General features: G+C 33.7%; 1 protein-coding gene across 1 annotated transcript; it reads left to right on the top strand.

The window, feature by feature from the left end:
- Positions 1–27,506, top strand: RASSF9 (Ras association domain family member 9). Its single transcript, XM_081060232.1, has 2 exons — positions 1–381; positions 22,681–27,506. Exons 1-2 carry the CDS (start codon positions 335–337, stop codon positions 23,939–23,941), a joined length of 1,308 nt encoding a protein of 435 aa, XP_080916358.1. The 5' UTR covers positions 1–334; the 3' UTR covers positions 23,942–27,506.

Here is a 27,506-nt window from a genome sequence, read left to right as displayed (position 1 = left end):
AGAGTCCCCCTCCCTTCCTCTCCTTTTTTTTTTTTTTTTCTTTTTTTCTTTTCCTGCTTCCAAACGCCTTCTTCGAGCCTGAAGCTGGGCAGGTCTCCAAAGGTGCAGCAGCCACAACAATCCCGCAGTTCAAAGTGAAGCAGCAGTTGCACAACTTCCAACAACTCTCTTAGCCGGCTACTAATGAGCTGGAAGCCAGGAACATCTGAGGAGGGGAAGAGGAAGCTTCCAGTCCTCCTGCTTTCACTCTAGAAATCCACATATCCCCACCCCCACCCCTCAGATAACTTGGAGATAAGGCCATTGCTGCTGTTCCAGTGCCTGGAGTCGGACCATGGCTCCCTTTGGAAGAAACTTGCTAAAGACTCGGCATAAAAACAGGTAAAGTCCAGCGTGTGTGTGCTCCCGACCTTCTGTGTGAAGGCATGTGTTCTGTTGCGTTTAGATTCTGATCAAAACTGTTCTTGGGGAACAAAGCTGTAGGGAGTTAGGTCTTTTATTTATACTCAGTCGGGGAGGGGAGGATATTGTTCAGGCCACAATGACCGCTGTGGCCAGAGCAAAGATTGCTGAAAATAATGATTACTTTAACTTTTTTGTTTTGTTTCTTTTGGCCAATCCTTGTTCCACAACTGGCATCACCAAAATCTCTCTTTTGTGTTGCCTTGCGTATTTGAGAGTGTGGGATGGCAAGTTTCATTTTGCTTCAGACAGAATTTTACTGTATTATAGGAAGACTTAAATTTCTGATGAAGATATAAGTAAAATGCATCAGCCACTAATTAAAATGAAAAAGACAGCTGCTGATACAATCCTGAAAAGATGCTTTGGCACCCCTTAGAGTGGGGCATTCCTGAAACGGAAAGTTCCTGAAATGAAAATACACTGTAGAGAAACTTTTTGTGAACTGGTTCTTTCAAAAATCTTTGAGAATTTTAGGTGGTTTTAGGCATTAAAGGAGGATTCAACCAGCTGCCCTCCTTAATCCTTATTATTAATATTTTATTTTGATTTGATTTAATTTGTTATTTCAACCTTGCAATGCCCATAGTATAAATAAGTACATTTCTCTGCCTTTCTCTCTGTCTGTCTCTCTCTCACACACATACAGATTTTTCTTGAGTCAGTATGTGTGTTTTAATCCTATTAAATATTTTATTAACATCTCCAATGTTACATTTTCCTGCAGAAAAAAGTGAGGACAATTTTAGACATGGTCTTCAGTTTTTTAATACATTATTTTGGCGTAAGGGCTTTTCCACAACTCTTCTTTCAATCATGCCTGTTTGTACTTGTCATAATTTACTGAGTATACATATAAAAATATACAATTACATGGTAGGAAATTATACAATTATTTTAGAGTGTCTTCATGAACATATAGAGTGATACAACTTTAAAATACATCTCCACACTTAATTTTGTGCACAAATATCTACTTGAAGCATTATTTTTAACTCATTTTTAACTCATTCCAAATCTATTGGAATGAGATAAAAATAATGCTTCAAGTAGAAACATTGAGTTAGACTAAATTTGCTTAAGAAACTAAAACAGCAATAATAATACTATCAAGCTGTCTAGATTTATTTGCTAATAACTTGATAATATATTACACATATGGTATTTCTGGTAATTAGTGAAACTGTTAAAATAAATAAATAGTTTGTATATTCTTAAAAAAAACCATTAGTGATAATTATTAAAGTAGGTTTTCATCTTAGTAGTGTCAGTGCATTCAAAAATATTCCAGAAGACTCCCCTTGCCAAAAGAAGATCCTTACTGTTTTTTAAAATGATTATTCAGTAACATTATTTTTGAATATGTTTGTTTAAGTGCTGTCAAAATATATTTGAAAATTACTTTGGGAAAGTTTATGGTTTTATAAAACAAGTTATATTTCTGACATACTGATCTTTCTGATTAGTTCAGGGTTGTTACGTGTGTGTTTGTTTTTTTGTTTCTTAGTACTATTAATTCAAGAATTTTGTCATTGGTATGCCAAATAGCAGTGCAATAAAACTTGGCATGCACCCCGTGAGTTTCCCTTTGGGGAGTACGAGTCCAGTTTCATTACCTCAATTTTGCTGCTGTACCATCTACTCTGCCTATAAAATTAGCTTTCATTCAAGGAGGTGAGTACTCCTACATTTTTTTACATGACATTTTCTGTGCAAAATTATGAAAAAGTGGAAAGAAAAAAAAACAATAAAAAATGAGTTTCATAATATTTCAAGTTACTCTGAGAAAATGGAATGGCGCTCCCAAAAGAGAGGCTTTTATTAGAAGCATGCTTTGGTAAAGGTGTTAATAATGAGGATATGCTTAAGTTCCTCTAATAACTGAGGGCTTCCCTGTACAGATTGGTAGTTTTCCAATCCTTGAGAAAAATGTAAACCAGCGGGGTAGTTGAGGATGTAAAAATGTGGGTATTTCAAACTAAGCAGTTAATAAGTAATAGGTATATTGAAATAGAACTTGTGTGTGTGTGTGTGTGTGTGTGTGTGTTTATTTAGTATTGCTATGGATGAGGCATTTTTGTTTTGTTCTATTTTATTTTTTCATCTTCTCAAAGGTGAAACTACAGGTGAAACTTAGTTACATAATTAAGTGTATCTACCGATATTCCTTTTACCGGATTCTATAATGATTTAAACAATACTACTCGGACATATAGGAATCAAATTATCTTTTTTTAAATGATGAGTAATTCATCCTATAATAGAAAATATGATAGATTATAAAACAGTACTCTGATAACAGCCACTACCTTCCTCAAACATATCGTATAAAACTTCTTGTAGAAAGTAAAGAGTTGAGCAATATATTTGTATATTTTGTGGTGTATAATTTATACAACCAAAAGAATCCCTTGAGCATAATCGCATCTTTATCAGCAGGAAAAAATGTGGATTATTAGAAGGAATATTAGCAATTTGAGATAATAAAATTTTGAGAAATTTGTTTATTGAACTTTCTTCACCCTATTCTCTGTTCATTTTTATTCACTCTTAAAGTAATATTAAATCACCCAAGATTGAACATTCTGAGTTAGTTCTGTAAATATTTCATAATACATGGATAGGTGAGAGTTTTAGAGACAAATGGGACACAAATGAAACTTCAAAATATGAGGCATAAAAACTTTTAAAAGACACAACATGTAAAGCTTGGAGAGGTCAAGGCCATATCTGTGTAGTCATCATTGTGTTGTTACACACAGGACTGGCATGCGATGGACCTTTAATACAGTTGTTTATGTGATTTTGATAACTAAAATTATAATTCATACCCAAAGTGAAAATGTAATAATTATTTCACTCTCTATTCGTCATCTGATGTCAGCTGGTATTATATAACTGAATATTTTATACAGCTTTGGTTGACATTTAATATAATCCAAATCCAAGGAGTTAGACAAATAATTATATGGATTTCAACCCCAGGTTAATCTTACCCTACCAGATAATCTTTTCTAAATTTTAGAACATATTTAATTCAAAAATCTGGGAAGCAGTCTTCAGGAAATTTGAGAATAATACATGATCACAAAATGGTTGTACCAGATCACACAACATTTTTATGCTTTTCATTTCTAACTGTCATATAAATAAAACAAATGGAGCCAATCTAAAATCCTTTGTGTTTACTATCACAATTAATCTTTTACAATTTTCTAATTGTAGTAGCATTTAATATGAAGAGTATAGTTTTCAGACGACCATTTAATTGCAGGAGATGGACTGTTTACTTTGATTCCAGAATAATACAATGTTCTGTTACTAGATCCCAAAGATTGATGAGTATCTTCTTATGCAATTTATTGTTCAACAAGAAGAATAAAAACGTTGGAAAATCTAGATATTTTCTTTTCAGTATACTATTCAAGTTTCTGAAAATATTTTCTTTTTTTTTTTTTTTTTTTTTTTTAATTAATCAATTTATTTATTAGTTTCAGGTGTACAAAACAAGGTAATACTTAGACGTTCATCATTTATATCCCTCATACTGTGAACCCCCCTCCCCCCATCCACTATCCCTCCGACCTCACACTGAACCATCACATTATATATATAAAATTATAGTTGGCATTCATTAATGTTTAGCTTCTGATGTACAATGCCATGATCAGGTATCCACAGTATCCCTGAGGTGGTCTCCCAAATAGGACGCATGTCCATCGGATACCCAACAAAATCTTTACAACATTATAGAATACCTTCCCCAAATTAATTTTCAAAAGAAAAACCCTGAGGCCATCTTGTGGTTACCAGCTGCTTCCAAATCCCTTCACCTTTCCCCTTATCCCCAACCCCCTCCCACACACCCATCTAACCACTCTCGGTTTTTTCTCTGCGTCCCCAAAACTGACTCTGATTAGTTCATTCACATAGTCTTTTCTTTAGATTCCATATATAAGTGAGATCATATGGTACTTGTCTTTCTCTTTCTGACTTATTTCACTTAACATAATGTTCTCTAGATCCATCCATGTTGCTGCAAATGATAAGATTTCTTTCTTCTTTATGGCTGCGTAATACTCCATTGTATAAATGTACCACAGCTTCTTAATCCAGTCATCTACCGATGGGCATTTTGGTTGTTTCCATATCTTGGCTATTGTGTAAAGTGCTGCAATAAACATAGGAGTGCATACAGATTTTTGAATTGGAGTTTTGGATTTCTCCGGGTAGATGCCTAGGAGTGGAATTACTGGATCATAGGGTAGTTCCATTTTCAGATTCTGAAAATATTTTCTAAAAGTTACTAAGTAGATATTGTTTCTCATATAAAAGCCAAAGAAACAAATAATGAAGCATAACTTCACTTGGTATTCATGCGGATATTTAATAATTGGTTTTAGATTATTAATATATTCAAATATTCACAGAGGTTCCACTTGTGAATGTGATCATCTTTATATTATATTCTATTTTCAAAATAATGATTGTTTTAAAAACTAGTGCTACAAAATAACAACCAGCAACTTTTTAAAAATTTCAGGACAGTAGAATGTCACTCTAAAGTTTTTGAGGATACTTAGTTGCAAATTATGATTCTGTGGTGTTTTAATTTAAAAAAAAAAAGGGAGCAAAGAATTGGTTGGACCTTTTATCAAACCTTGCTAGAAGCAGAAAATTGTCATAATAAAGTAGCAATGCATTTACTGGAAATATAAAATAGAAGAGTTCATTTAGGTAATTTGTAAAAGAACAGAAAATTAACAACGGTTATGAAAAGATCTACTCTAGTTAATAAGGCCTTTATAATTATTGTTAAGTACTATTCAGTCAACTCTTGGCTTTCCGTTTGCTTTTCCTATACCTATGGACATATGTCTATCCATCCTAGGTGATAACAAACTTTGTCATAATATTACCTTGAAATTAAAAGACTCCAAAAACATATTTGTAATAAATAAGTTAGAAGTAAAAACACTGTTCTGTTGTTTAAAATTGATACAAAAATTTTGCACTAAAATTTGCTTCAAATCAATTAGAACTTATCTGGCCAAGGTTTATTTTTTTTATTTTTTATTTTTTTTTAAAAACCAGGGGCTTTATATTACTCCTGTAAGTACATCGTGCTGCAGACACTTCATCAGAAGGAAGAATTAAGATTTGTGGTTAGAGTAAAAGTTGCTGGCAAGATGGAGGTTTTCTCTTTGTCATTAGAAGTATGGCACTTTATGAGTTCTTCAGAATAGAAAGTTTTTATGTACCATTTTGTTTAACCTTCAATAAATATTTAAAATGTTCCCAAAAGTGGATTGAGAAATGCCAGATATTTGAGTATGCATATCTTCTTAGTTCCCAGGAGTTCCTGAAAGAGATTTCCCTTGAGGATACCTGGTAACTTAAGTAGTTACTAGTTGGCAGCAGACAGCTTATTAGGAACAATGACTGGAATGCTTCATTTCTGGCAAAAATATCCTCGGAGCAGTGGCAGCTGTGAAATTGAACTCTAGGTTAAACCTCAAATTGTTACTCAAACATCTTTAAGCAACTTAAAATCCACTACATAAGATATTTTATTGTGCACCGTGCCAATTCATGACACATGTCAACGTGAAAAGTTCTCTAGTGAATTTTTTTGAAAAAAAAAAAAGAGTTTTAAAATGTTTGTAGCTGGTTAATAATTTTATGTAATGTCATTATTAGTTGGATGGCATAACTTGAAAAGTTTTTATTGGTATATGATTTCAGGAGATTTGTTAGCAGCTTCAAATAATTTACAAAAATGCGACTCTCTTCTTCCTATTTTAGTTCTCACAGTGGAAGAAAGTTGAAGTAGGGGTATGCGTTTACCTCTTCTATGCACATGTTGATGCCAGTTCTTGAAAAGAAGTCTCTTTGTCTAGCATACTGGTTTTCTACAGTGAGGCAACATGTTATCTGCACCATGTATATCTGGAAGGAAAAAGTTCAGCTTCTTTCTGTGTCCTAATATTCTTTAATGTGTATTTGCTTAGGAGTTTTTAAAGACTTCCTTTTGTCTAAACACACACAGCACATATGGCACTGATTTCTTAAGAATCAATTATTTACTTTTTAAAATAGATTTTGATTCCACTCCTGTGGAGCCTGTTGTAATATTACACTTTCTAGAGAAAGTCTGCATACTTGTTGATTGTAATTTAAAGCCATTACTAATGTGAATGGTGAAGGGTGAAGTAATTACTTTATGTGAATTCAGTAGAGTCTTAGGAATATGTTTATCACTGGTAGTGATAAGCAAGATATTTCAAGGATAAAAATTATCAATGGGTCATAACTATTTAACCTTGTGATGAAAAAGTTGGTATAAAATAATTTTTTATGGCTAGACAATATGTCAATTTGCTATCATAATTTATGTAACTGTTCCCAAACTGTTAGAAATGTAAGTTGTTTTTAAATTCTACAGTACTGTGAAAAATGTTGCTATAAACAACTTTGTGCTTAAAAAAAATCAATGGGTATTAAATATGCTGATAAACAAAGAAAATTTTTTCTCTAAGGTTTATGTATGCAGGCTAGAGTACCCTCTGATTTTTTTATAAAGTGACTTAAGGTACCTACGAAAAAAAATTCTTATTCGATACAGGCTTATTGAGAGCCAGGGTCTTATCTTTCTTGTTCCGTTCTTTGTAAAGTGAGTATGTGCTCAATAAATATTTGTTGATTGAATAAATAAATTCAACATATACTTTCTAAATACAGCTGGTCCCCATACAGTACTTGGATCAGAATAATAGATCATTACATTTGTGTTGAATAGATGCATGGGGAGCTTAAAGCATGAATCCAGATTCAAGGTTGATCTCTTACCATCCCTGATCCTAGGCTTAACTGCTCCTTGCTTTCAAACAGTGAAGAGCCACATCTGACAAATAGATACAGTTTTGAGATTCAGTTTTGGAATGCCTCTGTTGACAAACATTTCAGTTTACGAACGCTGTAAGCCTGGAAGTAAATGTTTCGGTTTTCGAACATGCCTCGGAAGTCGAACATGTCACACGGTTTCCGCTCAGTGCAAGATCCTCAGGCCTAGCTGTCGGCTTTTTTGAACAGTTCAGAACTCCAACGGTCTTCCAGAATGGATTACGTTTGAAAACCGAGGTACCACTGTACTATAAGAGACTTTACTGGGCTTTTCTTGTAGAAAGCAAACCAAGGTAACTCATTCTTTACTAGGGATACTCTTCCCTTAATACTCCTTGAAGACAACCAGGTATGTAAACCAGTAAGGTTTGGTGGAGAATGGTAGATGGCTACTATACACCCCATTGCTGATTGTGTGGCATTTCCTCCTTTTGATATAATGGAAATACTGGGGATGCCAAAAAAAATACGTATTTTTAAAAAAATAAACTTTATTGGGGAATATTAGAGGACAGTGTGTTTCTCCAGGGCCCATCAGCTCCAAGTCGTTGTCCTTCAATCTAGTTGTGGAGGGCACAGCTCAGCTCCAAGTCCAGTTGCCATTTTCAATCTTTAGTTGCAGCATCTTATACTGGGATTGAAATGGCAACCTTATGTTAAGAACTCGCGCTCTAACCAACTGAGCCATCCGGCCACCCCTCTGGAAGCTTAGCAGCTCATTGTCTTCAATCTAGCTGTGCAGGGCGCAGGTCACTGGCTCATGTGGGAATCGAACTGGCAACCCTGTTGCTCAGAGCTCATGGTCTAACCAACTGAGCCATCTGGCAGCCTCAGTATACATATTTTAAGAAAGGAAAAAACTGTGTTTAAATTTTAATACTCAACATATACCGATAACAAAAGATGAATACGAGTCATGTGTATATACCTATTTTGGGGCACCCCCAACATGATTGTGAAATAGTTGTTTTCTCACATGAAAAAAGGATTTATCCTCTTGTATAAAATAATTACAGTTATGAGACAAAGGAAATATGCTAGAAATAGGCAGAAAAATATCTTGATTGAGAATTCCAGCTTCTTAGTCACATTGCTCTTAGGTCAAAATGAGCTATGTCATTATTAGTTGTTTGCCTCAAGCACATACTTAATCTTCCTAATACAACAATAGTAATAATAACATGCAGGGATAAATCCAAGTTTGACAATTGGAGGGGGGTGCTCTTTAAGTAAAAGAATGCACATTATGCGTAAAAATACTGCTAAGGTCATTCTGGGGAAGGTCATTCTTAAGAAGCTGATTGTGCAAATGAGGCAGCCCTTATGCTTGTTTCATTAGCTTCAGGGTAAATCCACCTCTGCTAACACTTTTTGTAACACAAGTGTCAAGCACTGTTTTAAGTTATTTATATAATATTTAAAATAGTGCTGTGAAGAAAGTCCTATTATTTTTCTTATTCCACATCTGAGGCATTTAAGACACCGAGGAGTGCAACTATTATTAAGTAGCAGAAACAGGATTTAAATTCATGCTCTTAACCATTACTGTGTATGGCTTTTTAGGACTAAATTTTGTCATCTCTAAAATAGACTTAATCCTAAACCATCCAGTAATCTGATTTTACATAAGATTTAACAGAGTGCTAGGACTTAATAAAATCTCAGTAAATATATCCTCCTTGTTCAGCGCTGTTTGATATAAAATGCTATGAAGTAATCTAAGTTTTTAATATTTAAACATGGTGTAGTATTTTGGGTTTCAAAATCTCAACTTTGACACACTAGAACTTCTGTATCACCAGTAATCTCCTTTCCTCCCTGGATATAAAGAAGTAAATTACTGAATAAAATTAGAAATGTTATACAAAATTACTTTGGATCTTGATGAAATATATGAATTCTAACAGCTTTTACGTTTAATTCTCACACTTTTTTTGAGCCAAATTGTGAGACCATTATTGATTTAGCAATGCATAGTGTAGCATAGTTTAAAAGATATTTCCTTACATGTCTTTGTGGAGTTTTTGGTAAAAAGAAGGGATACATAATTTAAATGTTTTAACCTTATTTTTGTCTAATAAAGTGAGAGATTGAATTAGCTATTTAAGGTCTCTTTCATGTCTAAGTTTCTATAATTTTAAAGCTTCTATACTCTGCAGAGTATAATTTAATTCTTTTGTCCTGCTTGTTTACCTTTTCAAGATAACTTTAAAAAAATAGAATTACAAGAAGGATGTTTTTTGTGTGTGATTTTATTTTACCTAAAACATGATGTATTGTCACATAACATCTATCATGAAAGGTGGCATTATGGTAAAAGTCAAATGTGTTTATTTCTACTTACAAACAGATGTGATTAAGTTATAAAATATAATATCTAAGAATTATGGAGTGTTTACTATTTGCTAAGCATTAATTTTAGTAATACGAATATATGAATGTTATAAGTAGCTATCTTTTCTCTGGATTTGGCATTGTACCAGACATACAAAGACACAACCCCGTTCCTAAGAAATTAAACTCCTAGTTAAGAAAACAGCATTATAGTTAAATATCTCATGCATGAACTTATTTTTAAATCACTCTTCAATGGGAAAATATCTTTGACAGGGTAGATAAAAGCACAGTTTTATGCTACCATTAAAATGACAACATACTCTCTTGGAGTTGAGGAGAGCTGTTTCTCTCTAGGTTAGGTGCTCAATAAATGTTTTTGATTGACTCTAAGTAGTAGTATATAAGAGAAGCAAATGGAGGTAAAGGAAAATAAAGAGAACATAATCATAATTAGATAGCATTTATTAAACTCCCACAGTTAGGTGACAAGTTTGGACAAGAGGAGGGAACACAATAAGATACATAAAAAGATGTAGGAGGGGGCTGAAACACACAAAGGTAGGACTGACTCAGATAGGATAATCCAAAAAGAAGAATCTGGAAGTGTATGAAAAATGTTAAGGATGTGTTTATATAACATTATTAGACTTAGTCAACTGTAGTTGACTGATGTTCATTCTCATCATCAAATTGGTCAGTTTATCATTTCATAGAATTGAATTATTCTATTTTGTGGCTATTTTACATTTTAATTTTGTTAAAGCAGATAGTGCTCCAACTTCGGCAAATTTACATGCTCATTAATTATGGTGTGTAATGGATAGTAGTTTTGTGTCTGAGGCTTATTGGTATACTGCACATTGTATGCTTGTTGTTCCTGACCAATGACTAGGACATTTTATAGCCACCACAAATACCGTTAGTTACTCTAATGCTCCTTATTTACGCCGACGTTTTTTTTTCAATCCCTTGGGAAATTCCCTACATTATGGTTAACTGAGGGTATTTATGATCTAATAGCAGTACATTAGTTTGGGGAGACCACAGTTTTCCATAGTACAGCCTGAGGATACCTATTTTTAGTTTTGCACATAGGACCTTACATTTGCCTGGAGGCTCTGAGAGGTGCTATTAAAAAACAAATGTGGGTATTTCCATGGGGTAGACATATAATACTACAATCTCATATGAAGAAAAGAGTTGTACACAATTAGACAAAGGACTTAAGAAACCACTGTGGACCTTTGAGATTCCATCGTTTTTAATTGTACAGTTAGGCATTTTATAGCAATGGACCTTAAAGTATTAGCCTTGGTTTTTGACTTCCTGCTCTTCTACTCTAGCATTGAAAGTCAAAATTGAAAGTCAAAAATAATTCTTTCTAGAATTATTGCTAACATGCATGAGACTTAGACTAAGTTACTTTAAAAAAGAATGTTGATTATTTTTAGTGGTTCTACTTTTACTTAGGAGGACTTGCTGTTATCACAGTGTAGAGGATTAAGTACAATGGCAGCTTGTGCTACATAATACTTGCTGAAGTCTGGAAATGCTACAGTAGCATGAGCTTAGAGTGCAGTGGTGGAAAGGCAGATAATAAACAAACAATAAGTGAAACAATTCATTTTTTTCAAGTATTGTTCCAAATAGGAAATTGCAGACAACAACTAGTGTTACGAGTCACTATGGAGGCTGAATTTATAGGAATTCAAAATTGAGTGAACAGGGACAGTAGAAAACATCAGGATGGAAAAAAGAATCAATGATAACTACAATTTTGGGTCTGCATGGGAATATAGTGTATCATCATAAAGTACAGAAAAAATGGCAAGGGAAATTTGAGGAGGGAAGGACATCAAGGTGAAGAGTGAAAAAAATTCAAGGTATCATTTGACTGTTGCCAAATAGTCCACCTCCAAACACCAAATACTCCACCTCCAAACACCTGGTGTTTGAACATGCTGCACCTGAAATGGAACTGTGAAAGCAGCCTTTCATCCAACCTACTCTGATGCCTCCAGACATCCATAAGGGGCTGATTAATAAGGGACATACTGCACCTGGAATGGGTCTTTAAAGGCAAAATGTACTGGTTTTCCAGTCAGGGCCTTCAAACTGACTAATCCTATGTTAAACCCACTCAATCTCCATGAAGCATTTAGCAGCCATCCTCTTAGTGATCCTTTAATCATTACCTTTGGTTGAAATGGCTTTCAAAAATGGCCATCACTTACACGGAGTGTAAATTTATTCTATTTAAAGACCATATTATAATTACTTTTTTATCCCTAGAGAATCTGACACAGAGTCATTGTTTAGATACTGGAGTTCAAAGAATATTTTTGTATTTAAATAAATAAAATCTAGATCTGTAATGGCGATAATTTATCGAGGTCAAAAATTGGCAATTTTTTTTTGTGTGTGTAAAAGACCACATAATAAATATTTTCGTTTTGGGGGGGCCCTATTGTCACCCTCTCAACTACTCAGCTCTGTCAATGTTGTGTGAAAACAGCTGTAGACAATACATAATTAAGTGGGCATGACTATACTACAACAAAACTTGATTTACAAAAAGAGGTGGTGGAACAGTTGTAAACACCAGGCCCTAGTTAACTGAGACATTCCCTTCATTTACCTCCCACCCCTTTTATAATCCTACCTCCCTACCCCCACTCCACCCCTACTCCAAAACTTAAACTTTTAACGTCTATATGTTAGGCACTTAGACTTCAAAGATGAAAGACTCAGTCCAGGACCTGAATGGAAAACGAACAAAAAGAAAGTAGAAAGTTATTACTGAATGTTACTGGGTTCTATAGAAGCATCAAAAATAGACACCCATTTCCATCTGGAATGATGAATGTGGGGTATTCAGAGAAGCTAAGGAAATTTTCCTAGAGGAAGCAATGTTTGAAGTAGAATAAGAAGAGCTAGTCAGATGGAGAAGGAGGAAAAGAGTAGTTCAGGCCAAGGAAACAGATTATGGAAAAGCCCAGTGTGAAAACAAAAGCATGGCAGATATAGTTCAATCCAGTCTAGGAATAAATAGTATGATATATGTCAGTCAGGTTATCCTCATATTAGATCTGTCAGAGATCAGCAAGAAGTTAGGAATGCTAGATGAATGTGCATATTAAAGAGTGCTTGGATATGAGCTGGAAGAATCAAATCATGGAAGGAATCCTAGATCTTAGCATCAGGCAGGAGAGATAGGTTGGGGGTGGAGGGGGGAGAGAGAAAGAGAGAGGGAGGGAGGAGAGGGTAAGGGGTGAGATGGAGAGGAAGAGAGTACAGAGACTTAAAATGAAGGACTTGAGAGCCATTTAAAGATTTTAATCAAGGAAGATAGACAACTAGATTGCAGTTTAAAAGGGCAGTCTGGTAATGTTATGGAGCACAAATGTGAAGTGGGCAAGAGTTTATAATACAATATGTAATAGCTTACTACAGTAATCTGTTGTAAAACTTAGAGTTGTTTGAATTGTAGTAGTGGTGACAGATATGAGGGCACATATTAGAGACATTTGGGAGGAAGAATAAAACAGGAATGATAGAGAAAAGAATCTAAGAAGACTGCCAATTTTCAAGCTTGAGAGAAAGGGGGATAGTGATTATATTCAATAAGATGAGAAATCAAGAGATGAATAGTTTGGGATATGAGAGGATTGGATGATGAATTAGTTGATAGGTCAAATTTGAAGTGACTGGGTTATACAAATATATCAAGTAAATCCAAAAAAAGGAAGTTGGGAATATGGTCTAGAGTTCAAGGGAAATACTTAGATTTGGGAACTATCATCATGTAGTTGGTTGATAAAGGTGTGGAAGCTATTATAGTCACCCATAAAATATGTATAGTGAGACAAGAAATGAGTCAGAAACCTTGGAGGATGCCAGTTGTATCAATTGTCATTTACTGCATAATAAAACATCTTAATAATCAATGGCTGAAAACAAAAATTTATTGTCATGATTTTGTGGGTAAACTGGGTGGTTCTGCTGGCTTTACCTGGGCTCTCATGAGCTGTGGATTGGCTGAGGGCTAGGTTCAGACAGGAACACTGAGATGGCTGGGTCTCTGTCTCTGTATGGTCTTTCCTCTCAGTATTCTTCATCAAACATTAGTCTCAGAACAGCATTCCAAGAGGAAGAAAGCAGAATCTGCAAGACTTCTTGAAACCTGGACTCCAGAACTAATACACGTTTTTCACCACATTCTATAGGCTATACATAGCATGTCCCAAGGTCTATTCAAGGGGGGAAGAAATAGACTCCATCTCTTGATGGAAGGAGCTGTGAGGAATTTTTGACCATGTCTACATGACACCTACATTTATTGAATATGCAAAGGAAGCAAGACTCGTGTGGGAACTGAGGAGAAACTGGAAAGATAAAGGAAGAACCATGGAGAGTGAAATCAAGAAGTCAAGCAATGGCTTGCTGCAAGAATAGGAGGCGAAGGTCACAGTGCATAATATTACAGAAAGGTCAAATCAAAACAGTGCCAAAATGGCTATTGGGTTTGGCAATTAGGAAATCTCTGATAAACCTAAGAAAAAATGTATTTGTTGGGTGTGGGTGGGGATGGTGGATTGTTGTAAAGTGCTGAACTAGTGAAAGTGACTATGGATTGCTATTTGTGTTTGTGAAGGAAATATAGTTGAGGTAAATATGTGATCAAATGATGGTTATTATTAATATAATGTGACAGGATAATAGGAAGGACCAGAGGAACATGTAGAAGATAAAGAGTTTGAGAAAGGATGAATTATGAAGCAAAGTCCTAGAGGAGGTGGAGGCATTGAAATTCAGAGCATATTTAAAAGTTTAAAATTTGGGGTAGGTAAATGGCCATTAGATACTTTTGATATAGAAAAACCAATGTTTTTCTCTTGTCGATGATGTTTTTCAAGTATCTCCTTTTCTGTAACAAAATGACATCACAGGCCCTGGTGTATTCTTGTTTCTACAAATTATTAATTTGTTGTTGCCCTTTAAGTAATTTGTTTATGACTAATGTGAAGGTCTGCTGAATTTAGATGAAATTTCCAGTTGGAGGTCACATTTTATTAAAGTTTATTATAAAATATGTTCAGAAAATCAAAAGTCAGGGATAAAGAAGCTCATCTTGCATTTCCCGCTATCCTACAGATAATTCAAATTCTTACATATTTCTATGCTATTCAAATATGCCAACATATCTCAGAACTCATTTAGAGAGGAAAGAGTAGGTAGCTGAAGGCAGATACAGGCTGAAAATCACCATCATTAGGAAATATCTTCCACTAAGAAGTCAAAACCAATTATGGACTTAGCTGCCAAAAGCAAAACAAATGTTAATTGTTGACATAACTACAGCTATCATTAAACTAAATTTCAGGCTAGGTAACTTTCCTTTAATAAATATGCTTATGCTTTGTTGTCACGAAATATTTGTCTACAAAGTACACATCAATAAGGAAACTTAAGTTATTTACCAGGCCCAGGTAACACTGGGAAGGAAGCACTAGACTTTCCAATGAGATTAGATATTTTTTTAGCATTTGATCTGGTAAAAACCACATGTTAAATATTTGCATTTTGATTATAATCAATTTCTGGAATCTGAACTATGAACTTAGTTTACTTAACCACCAATAGACTCCAATTCACATTCTTTACACGTTCCCTTCCCTTTTCTCTGTTTATGGGAATTATGTATTATAGCTACCCTGCAATTATGGAATATTTAGGATTCTTCTTATCCTCTATTACTGGCATATATTATTACTTTCTAGAAAATTAAACTGGCATTAATAGATAATAAAACTACTGATATATATAGAAAGGTGATAGAGATAATCTTTATCTCTATATATATGTAGTAGTATTTTCAGGTAAATTTTAATTAATTATTAACTTTCCCAGTTTTTCATAGGACAACTAATTTTCTGAAGGACTCCAATTTTAAAAATATTTTAATAAAATGTAAATGGTTTGTGTTTAGTGATAACTTATAAATAGCATTTTGCATTCTGGTTGTGTTCCTTGCTATGGCTTTGAATTGCATAGTGATATTAGAATAAAATAAACTTCTATCTTTTGAGGAATATAACTGTGTTCTGAGGTTTAATCAAAATTTAGAAGGGAATTTATTGTATGTTAAGAAAATATTAGGGACACAATTCTAATTTCCCTGTAGAGTGAGAATTTTGACTGAAAAACATGTATTTACTTTCAACTTCATGGAAAAAACGTGACAATATCTTAACTTGGCCAAAAGGCTGATAAAATGTAAAATAGTTAGTAGCCCTTGCTTTGTATTCAGCAATCAGAAAGCACTGATAACCAGGTTTTTTTTTTGTTGTTGTTTGTTTGTTTGTTTTTTATATTGTGTTATATGCCAATTAATTTGAAGAATAGTGACTTCAGGACAGTATTAGAGTACAGATTGCCTTCTGAATAACCAAAACATGATAATGTTATATTAAGTGTACTTTTATTGACAAGGTATTTTTAAAGGCTGTTCCTGACTTATCTAGGCATATCTTATATGTCTGTAACTTCCCCAGCCTTAACTAGCTGATATTTTTCTCTCATTTCCCATAGTTGTCTCTGGGAATTTCCATTTTCATCTTGTAAAGACTGCAGGTATTGTCGTGTGTTCCTCTTACCCCAAATTGTTGGGGTTTAGAAAACTCCATTCCCAGTTCTGGTCTTTGTTTGCCCTCTCTGTGGAGAGCTGAATAGACTATAAAGAAGGAATAAGAGATAAATAAATGAAAACCCCTTCTGTTGACTCCAGACCCCCACCACGCCCCTGGCATGGCATTGGTCTCCTTGATCATTCCCATCATGTCATTTCATCTACACATCGTTTTACCCCAAAATCCACTCCCCAGATGTGGCAGCCAGGTGTTCAAATACGATTTATTAAAGAAGAAGGAAGATTTACTAGTCCATGAATCTAAGTTCTTTTCTGAGCTAAAATCAACCCTATTCTAAATAAGGTTTGCATTCTGTAGCATCTGAATGCAAATATCAGTGTGAATTAGGACCAGCTCTGGGATTAATAGAAATCCAGTTGGGCAGGATTAGTGATAACAAGTATAAGGATTGCTTGTGGCTTCAAAGAATAATAAAAAAGTTCCATTTGTATTGCATAAAGTAGAACGCCAACTTTCATCGTTTATTTTAGACTACTTGAGATTGGAAGTGTTTCCCTTGTTTGTAATTTTTGCTTTCATATATTTTACTATTAGTTGCTCCAGAGATGTAAAGAAAAAAAGCATAAAGTTGAAGCTGCAATGAAAGTATATTTTGTTGGAAATCTGGAACAATTCCTCAACAGCACCACTATCGACATGTTCAGCTGGATAATTCGTTGCCATGAGGCTGCTGTTCTGTGGATTGTAGGATGTTTATGTTCCTGGCTTCTACCCACTGGATGCTAGTAGAACCCTCAGACTCTAACGTGAGAACCAAAACTGTGTCTACACATTGCAAAATGTTTCCTGGGGTGCCCAGGAAACTCACCCCTGGTAGAGAACCATTGATTTAGAGGGAGAGAATCTTCAGTTTAACAAATAAGTAGTGGTAATGAAAAAGAAACAGAAAAGTCTTTGGACAGTGGGTCAAGACATATAATTCCCCAGAAATTCATGGTTTTTCTCTTCTTTGATTTGATATATCGTTCCATTAAATCTCCAGGCAGAGGTGCTACCAATAGCTTAGAAATGAAAAAGTTCCACCTTTTGATTTCAAGCATAGAGTGCAAAGTCAAGCAATAAAAAAAAAAAAATTTCCCATCAAATCACTCCTATACATGGCAGCTGGATAGTGCCATTATCATACTTCCCAGTCTGGCCTAGGAAATGATTGCATCAGGTTCTCTGGAAAAATACATTCAGAGATCCAAATATATTCTATAAATATCTATAGCTTGCATTCTGGTATTCATGTACTTGGTTTTAGAAGCATCCAGTATATGTTCTTAATTAGTAATTTATCATTTTAACGATTTTGTTTGAAAGTAAGACTTAATATGAAGTATTTGTCCTGATAAGTTTATCCATCAAATTTCAATGGAACTTTAATGTCTATTATGTGTAGGAAGAAATGTTGCTCTTGATGTATTCTCCTGCATCCCGACTTCAACGTCTTTTTCCTCTGGACAAGTGAATAAAGATGTCCAATATTACCCGTTTATCTCTTCCAGAATCCTTTTCCTGTAAATATATGACGCATATGTGTTATGGGATCTTCATTTTGGCATTGAAATATTATATTTAATATTTCATCTTAACTTCCAGACATAAATGGCTCACTTATTCCCTAATCCTTTGGACAAAATAATCAATGGAAGTTTGTTGAAGAAATATTTGTATTAATATTTCATTTGTACTTACAAGCCAGTTCATCTTAATTCTCTGTAATTGTTTTTGAGGTGTTAAAATTATTTGTCAATGGGGAAATATTTTTAAGTTTCTGATTGACAGTAGAGTAAATCAAAAAGTATCATATTTAATTTTCACTGTTATTTCAGAGTGAATATGGAAAGGTACTTGGAGTGAGGGTAACACATGCTGTTAAAGTGTTTTATTTGTCACGGAAGCTTTCTTAAATTTTTGATGAAGGTAGTATAAAAAAGGAAAAACTGAGTAATGAGATAATTGTAGAAGAATAATCATATATATTGGTACAATGAGCTTCATAGCACAATCTTAATTAAATTAATTAAATCGGAAGATTAAAATAATTCTCAGATTATTTTAATGATGTTTTTAAATGTCTCTTATTAGATCAAGAGTTATATTGAAGTGTACATGCAAAAATATTGACTAGTTGAAACAGGTGAAAAAATATTGTGGGATAGGTTGGAAAGTATTTGTAAAATAATATTATTAGCTATTGTAGCAAGTTCAATAATGTTACTGAATAACAATACAAAAAAGACTACACCCTGCTCTGCATTAAATAACAATAACAGTAATTTTATTGCTAAGCAACAAAAAATAATATTTCCATGAGAACCTTAGGATATATTCAGTATTATCAGTTTTTTTGTATGTGTTTTTAAACTATTTTTTTTGTGTGTGTGACTTTATTTGAATATAATTCACATACCCTACAATTTCTCATTTAAAGTGTACACGTCAGTGTTTTTTAACTATATTCACAGAGTTGTGCAACCATCACCACAATGAATTTTAGAACATTTTTATTGCCTCAGAAAGAAACCCACCATCCTTTAACTGTAATCCCCAAATCCCTGATCCTTCGCAGCCCTAAGCAACCACTAATCCACCTTCTCTGTAATTTTGCCTTTTCTGGACTTTTCGCACAAGTAGAATCATATAACATGAAGTCCTTTGTGACTAGATTTTTTCACTTAGCATGAAATTTTTAAGACTCATCCAGGTTGTATTATATATCAGTGCTTTATTCCTTTTATGACTGAATAATATTCCATTGTATGACTGTACTACATTTGGTTTACTTATTCATTAGTTGATAGATGTTTGAGTCATTTCTACTTTGGGCTCTTATGAATAATGCAGAAAACCTTGTACACAAATATTATCAAATTTAGTAAAGTATTAAAATAAATATATAACTAAAAAAGTATGTGCATGAACAATGTCTTAAATATATACTACATAATTATAGAGATAGTATAATATATATTTAGAATCTGTAGTAAAACCTGTTGAATAGTGTTTCAAATTATTTTTAATACAGTTTCAAACAAGTGAAACATAGTAAAAAATGATTGTGTGAAACAGTTATGTGTTGATGGGAGTATAATTTAGATATTAAGAGCATTATTTGTTTTCTTATGAACTATTCTTGAACTAGACAAACTAGTTCAAATCAAGTCAAAACAAAACCATAATCTTATTCAACTTACCCCTAAGAAACATACAGAAAGCAAAGCAAAGCAAAACCAATTATACTCTTAAGCAAGCAATGTATGTATTTTTATTTTGTTGCATCAGAATTGGTGGTTATATGTCTAAACTAGTAGATTTAAATAATTAGGAAAGAACTGCTTGTTTCATTATGTTACTTGACAAACCAATTTATCTAGTCTAAGTTTGTATTTTTAATCTTTTTTGTGTATGTGTTTGTAGATAGTAAATTTCCAATGATTGAGAAGGAAACATTTTATTTAGTCTCAGTTCTAATGTTCAATCCTTTACATCAGATGACTAGGTTTGCATGGGTCTATGACCAAACAAAAGTAATTATTTCTAAAAAGTAATGATTAAGATTTCTAAATTGCTTTAATTTTGATGAATATTTATTTTACATCCTTACTATATTTTTTTATTTGAATGTTCTGTTTTAAAAAATGAAATGAAGCTGAGGGTCATCAATCGAGCTTCTGGAAACCACTGATGTAATAAGAAAGTTGACACTGGAATTGACACTCAAGTATTCCCTTCCCAACTCTAGCACTCTTTCCCACAATAGGCCAAGGACATTGTCTTATACATCATATATGTCTTTATGTCACCCACATGTCCATGACAGTCCCAGACACAGAGGAAGTGCTCAGAAAATATCTGTCCAATTAATATACAGAAACTCAATTTAAGCCATATGACAAAATAAATACAGTTTTCAAAATCCTAAGCCTGCTACAAAGTAGAATTTAAACATGATGAAGCTTATACTAGGTATGAAAGATTTATTGTCTAAATTCAGTAATGAACGGTCGTTACTTAAACATGTTTAGTCAAGTGGCTGAATTTTTAAAAAAATTATCTGGTTTGAATTGATGGTTGTGAAAATTTCTCAAAATATTTAGAAATAACTGAGCCAAGAAAATACAAGTACATTTAGTGTAGACCTAAAATACATACATACATACGTGCATACATGCACACATAAATAAATAACAAAAACGGTTTGCAACTAGACTGTGAGGTTACTAATAAAGGCACTAACTTTCTCATATGTGATATGGAAATAAAAATATATTCCTAGATCGTGCCTAATGACCATTAGTGCCCCATTATCCACATACAAACAAACAGATCTCTAGGGAAAGTCATAATATACAAGAACTTGATCCTTCCAAAATAAGGAGGATTCCAATTGGAGTAGGGATCCTGGGAGAATTTCCCTATACACAATTACTATTATTCTATACTAAAGAATTCCTTGATCTCTGCCTCCCAGTCTTCTTTACAGTTATCGTGCAGGGGTGAAGATTTTATAGGTCACGTGTCATCCTTAGCTACAGACCCAGAATTGATCTTTCCCAGCCAGAAAATGGAACAGGATACAGAGACCACTCTATAACAACAATATCGGCATATATATGTGAGAGTTTTGTCAGCACCCAGGTCGATCCGAAATCTCTTTTATTACATCAGAGCAGGGACAAGATGAATAAGGAAAAGGCATAGGAAATGACACATTTCCACACACTTTTCTTCACAGCTGGCCATTGGGAAAAGTCCTTCCTTGACCAGTTGATTGCTCACGTGGGCACTATGTTCCCATTGCTTTCAAAGACTAATTTATGTGATGAAGTTCTTCTTAAAAATATAGTATATTTTACAATTTTTTTCCCAATTTAATCCATATGTCTAAATCATCAAACTTGTAAACTTGTGTTTATAGTGTAATGGTAATACTGCACCTGGAGCCAGCTTTCTTGATTAGGTTTGAATCCTCACTGCACTAGTAACTGTGTGACCTTAGGAAAGTTACTAAAACTCCCTGTGCTTCGGTTTCTTTACCTGTAAAATGGTGATAATATTACTCCCTACCTTACAGAATTGTGAGGATCGAAAGACTTAATATATGTAAGAGCTTAGAACAGTGCCCGGTACGTGTTTAATGTTTTATAATTGATGTTTATGATCTTTATTGGTGCTTATTTTTTACAAGGATTTCTTTTAAAGTTTAACACTAAAACATATTATAAAATAAAGATGTCCTTAGTTTTAGTGTCATAGCTATTCCCATTATCTCATAAAATTGATAATTATGACAATTACTCAATTTTGCTCGTTTTCAACTGAGCCTCCTTGCCATTACTTTTTGCCCTTTTTACAGTCCATTCCATAAACAGAAACCAGATATACATAAAGAATAAATTAGATCATATCCTCCCTCTGCTTAAAACTTAAACCAACAACAACTCCCAACTCCACTCTCCTCAGCCTCCAATTACATTCACATTCTTTCTGTCCCTTGAACACACTTCGTGACCCTGATACCTCTGTTTCCTCCTTTGGGAATTCTTCCCTTAGGCCTCTGATTGCTTCTTCATAATTTATGTCCCTATTCAAATGTCACCTTCTTAGAGAAGCCTTTCCTAAACACTCAAAATAAAACTGACTTCTCCTTCTTCCAAGTCGTTCTCTATCCCATTATACAGTTTAATATTCTTTCTAGCATTTACCACTCTCTGATACTATGTTAATTACACATTTGTGTCTGTGTTTTCATCTCCTTTATTGTGGTATGTTTAGAATCTTCAGACGTATCTGGCACATGGTTGGCATGCGGTAAACATTTGTCGAATGAAAGAATGACAGTTTTTAATAATGGACTATTTTTGATTCTATGACTCCAATATCATTTCACCATTCCTACCGATGCTACCACATGCTTCTCTAGTCCTAAGTCTCCAGCAATAAAAGTCTTATATCTCCTCTTATTCATCTCCACGTTGATTATTGTCTTAACTCTAACAGTTCTAACTGTAATTTTATTGTGTCTGCCCTCTAAAGATAAATTAGCCTCAGGTGTCTTTGAAGACAATTTGCTCTTTTCTGGAGCCCACTAGGAAATAAAAAGGGAATTAAGATATTTCCCGTGGTTTTAAGATTTTTTTCATTTCTTGCAGTAAAACTTCTGATTCTTCTGCAGTGCCAACCTCAAATGCATCTTTCTTTAAGGGAATTAAAGTTAAACCATCTTTCTGAATTTACACAGGTGATGACAGAAATATCATGGGCTTTGTTTTTCTTTCAGATCTCCAACTAAAGACATGGATTCAGAAGAGAAGGAAATTGTGGTTTGGGTTTGCCAAGAAGAGAAGATTGTCTGTGGTTTAACTAAACGCACCACCTCTGCTGATGTCATCCAGGCTTTGCTTGAGGAACACGAGACTACATTTGGAGAGAAACGATTTCTTCTGGGGAAGACCAGTGATTACTGTATCATAGAAAAGTGGAGAGGCTCAGAACGGGTTCTTCCTCCACTAACTAGAATTCTGAAGCTTTGGAAAGCATGGGGGGATGAGCAGCCCAATATGCAATTTGTTTTGGTTAAAGCGGATGCTTTTCTACCAGTTCCCTTGTGGCGGACAGCTGAAGCTAAATTAGTGCAAAACACAGAAAAACTGTGGGAGCTCAGCCCAGCAAATTACATGAAGACATTACCACCAGATAAGCAAAAAAGAATAGTCAGAAAAACTTTCCGGAAATTGGCTAAAATTAAGCAGGACACAGTTTCCCATGATCGAGATAGTATGGAGACCTTAGTTCATCTGATTATTTCCCAGGACCATACTATCCATCAACAAGTCAAGAGAATGAAAGAGCTGGATCTGGAAATTGAGAAGTGTGAGGCCAAATTCCATCTTGATCGAGTGGAAAATGATGGAGAAAATTACGTCCAGAATGCATATTTAATGCCCAGTTTCAGTGAAGTTGAGCAAAAGCCAGACTTACAGTGTGATGAAACCCAGATTCTGGAGGACCTGAGAGAAAGTGGTGGAATCATACAGCTGGAGGAACGACTAACATATTACAGAATGCTCATTGATAAGCTCTCTGCTGAAATAGAAAAAGAGGTCAAAAGTGTTTGCACTCAGATAAATGAAGATGCAGAAGGGGCAGCTGCAAGTGAACTTGAAAGCTCTAATTTAGAAAGTGTTAAGTGTGATTTGGAGAAAAGCATGAAAGCTGGTTTGAAAATCCACTCTCATTTGAGTGGCGTCCAGAAAGAGATTAAATATAGTGACTCATTACTTCAGGTGAAAGCAAAAGAATATGAGCTCCTGGCCAAGGAGTTCGGTTCACTTCATATTAGTAACAAAGATGGATGCCAGCTAAAGGAAAACAGAGCGAAGGAGTCTGAGGTTCCCAACAGCAGTGGGGAGGGTCCTTCCTGTACTCAAAGAGTATTGAACATATATACCAATGACACAGACTCAGACACTGGTATCAGCTCTAACCACAGTCAGGACTCAGAAACAACTGTCGGAGATGTGGTGCTGTTGGCAACATAATTCGAATGGCTTCTTTTTGACCTACTTTAGTGTCGTTCGTGTTTGTTTAATTTAATAGGAAACTTTATTCTAAATATTTCATTCTAAAAATATGTAAATCATGTTAAAGTATTCAGTAGTTAATAAAAACTAGAGACATTTGTAAGTTTGTTTTTGTTTTAAGATTTCCAACGTGACCTAATTATGACAAGTTCAAAAGAAGACTTGTGTTTAGGAATGCGGCACAATAGCTTGCAGGTGTATAACAGAAATAATTTGGTGGGAATTACAGTCTCCCATAGCTTCTACAAGAAATGATTTATACAAACTTAAAACTAACTCTTAATGTTAGACAGTCAATATATGGAAACAATACAGATGAACAACTAAAATTAAAACGTGCTGCAATATGTTTTTCAATGCTGTATCATTGAAATTTTTAAATTTGTAACGTACATGACAGCTACTCTATTGTAATTGTATTAATTTAAAATTATTTTTCTCATTATACTTAGAATGTACATCATCTCTGTCACTTCCTGAACCCCTCTATCTGTCAATGCCTGGACAACAGGAGGTGAGAAGGGACGTGTACAAATACCAACAGTGGACCAGAAGGGGGTATAAATGAGGAAGGGCCAAATGCTGCATACCACAGCATCTTTTCTAAAGAAGCCTAAAATTATTAAGAGATATGTACGGGCTTTCTCTACCTGACAACCCAAATATTTGGATCAACCCAATGGTCTGTGCAGGTTCATTCTTTGATTAAGGTATGGTGTGGGTTACTGAGGAAATATCTGGGTCATAGTCCTGTTCATGCCCTATCAACATACAAAAGTTGAAGGGATGAGACATTCGGAGTCCTTTGTGTGTGTAAAATAGAGTTCTAGATGCCATAAGTATTAGCATTTTGTCTTTGAACATACAGAGAGGAACTCACATGGACAAAAAAACTTTTATTCTGCTGTAATTCAGACTGTCTTTGTACAGTAGTATTTTACCTGAGGTGCAAACTAAAAAAAAAAAATACTAGCTGCACCTCATCCCCCCAAGCATGCTAGTAAATATCCAACAAATCAAATGGATTATTTATATCCTACCCTGACTGACAATCAAAGTGCCAGACTATGCTTGGTTTTACTTGATTTTTAGTTAGGAAGTCCTTCCTTCCTCCCTTTCCCTTCTCTCTTCCTCTCCCTTTCTTGCTTTTTGCCAGTGAACACATGATATAATCATGTTGAAAACAATTGTATTGTCCTGTTAAATGAATACTGCTGTAGTTTACTTTTCTTTAGCTGACATCTCTCCTATATGTCAGTGTACATGTAAGTAGAAATATTATTTTAATTTGTTTCAATATGTGGATATTGGTTAAGATCCCCAGTATTTCTCATGTCTTCCCTTTTATTCTTATGCTTATTATAGCACATGTTTTAATTCAGTTTCTTAATCTATTTTTCCATTCCCCCATCCCCCATACTTTTAACCAATCTTTGGGAAGATATTTAGAATTTTCTTAATATTTCACTTTAGTGAACCATCTACGTTATTCCGTGCACCAACATATTGCTGAAGGCCTTAATTGAAGTTGCCTGGTAAGAAAAATAGAAATTTCCATTCCAGGGCAAGTACAGTGATATAGACTAAGTAATAATGTTAATATGGGTTTATTTTAAAAAAATAAAATGAGGGAATTGAATAGTAGTCTGAGAAAGGGGAGTGTATCTGCCTAGTATCCTATTAAATTACTCGGCAATATGGTAAGCCATTGAATTGGCATATTCATTGCTACTTCTGGGGATTAAATTCAGAACATCATCAAGGACAAACCAATTACAATATTATTTTCTGTAAGTGAAAATCTCTTTGGATTACTATTTAGTGAGAAAATAATAATACTTAAAAAAACTGCTTATCTGCTATATAATTTATTAATTATCTAAATTCATAGAAGGCTCTGATAAAAAATAGGACCCGACAGATAATTTTATTTTACAGACTGCATTAACTTCTGCTTTTATACAATTAACCATGGTGTTTATACTGGTCATCAGAGTGATACATTCCAAGGAGCCAATTCTTCCATATTTTTACCGTAAACAATGTTAAAAACTCTTGTCTGAAAGTGGGACCACTGATTATTGAATTCACATTAGGATTTCTAATTGTTCTTTAGTTATTTGAGCATTTGATTCATTACAATGTTAAATAATCAGTTACCATGGTGAGTTGCTAATTTAGAGTAATATATTAATACAAATAAAAATACTAAAATGCAATGCCCTCATCTCTGGAAACTGAGCTAGTCATTATTAAATTAAGTGAAAATTTGAATTATGAATATAGAACTTGATATAAACTTGAATATTTTAATTATTTATAGACGCTTTAAAATAAAGTGTTTATAAATTATCAAGTAACCTGCCAGGTTAACTATGCAATTGCTATATGCAGCTAGAAATAGCAAACCAAAGCTGATTAGTCCTCCTTCTTCTAACAAGACAGATTTTCACGTATTGTGCCTTGTTCATCATTCTAGTTGATATATCTCTTTTCCTCCATCAGCGATACATTAAAATTCTACCCATTTTCAGTCTTTAGTGTTATCTCTTCTATGAAATGTTTATCATTCCATTCAACCAGTTCTAATATCTCTGAACCCACAAATATTTTAGGTGTACTTTTCATAGAGCAACATTTACATTTTGGCTTAGCTTATATTTATTTATATACTTATCTGACTTCCCTCCTTCAATGCATTTTTTATTTCTTATTATTTTGTCTGTTATTGTGTTAACTTCATTTCCTCCAATCAACCTCTTTGGTCTACTCAATTTTTGAACTGAATTGCTAAATTTTTGAAGATTGTGAACTTTTGAAAAATTATTTTTAAGCATGGTAAATGATGCTTGTGCATTTTATACATAAATATGCATTTTAACAGTCTTAAAATATTAATAGTAATTCTACTTATAAATTATTTGAGGGAACCCTAAATTTCATGTTATTGTGAAAAAGAATTTAATGTGGTATAATTTTTTTATTTTATTTTTAACTTGCAAAGTTACCGGTTTAAAGCAATGCAAATATTGTCTTTTAAAAAACCTATCTGTAGTTAAATTATGGTATTTTTCCCTGCATTGTATGGATGTAAAAACTGTATTTTATAGAGTTGAATTTTAAATGGTAGAAAAAATAACTATCAATATCCTAAATAAAATAACTTTTATTTTTTCTTTTTATTAAAAATATGGCCCTTTGTGAATGGTAGAAGCTATTCTATCTAACTCATTAAAATTTATTTTTATATTTATTTAAACATCTACTGTTTATGACACACTATATTTCTGTGGTTGCATTTTATAATTTTCAGAGTAGGATTATTGTTTTATTTAAAATGTATTTTTTAGTGACAAAAAGAATACATTTTAATCCAGATATAGTTTTTTTTCTTTTTTTTTAATATTAAGCTATTTCTTTTCATACTTCCTGATCGATTTAACAAAATTGATGTGACAAATATAAAGTATATATTATTTTTTCAAGTGTAACTGATTCAGAATTAAAAAAAAGAATAGTTGTA

This window comes from Rhinolophus hipposideros (assembly GCF_964194185.1).
Source record: "Rhinolophus hipposideros genome assembly, chromosome: 9".
In the NCBI taxonomy this organism is placed as follows: Eukaryota; Metazoa; Chordata; class Mammalia; order Chiroptera; family Rhinolophidae; genus Rhinolophus; species Rhinolophus hipposideros.
Note: the sequence above shows the minus strand (reverse complement) of the source record. Positions and strands in the feature narration are given on the sequence as shown.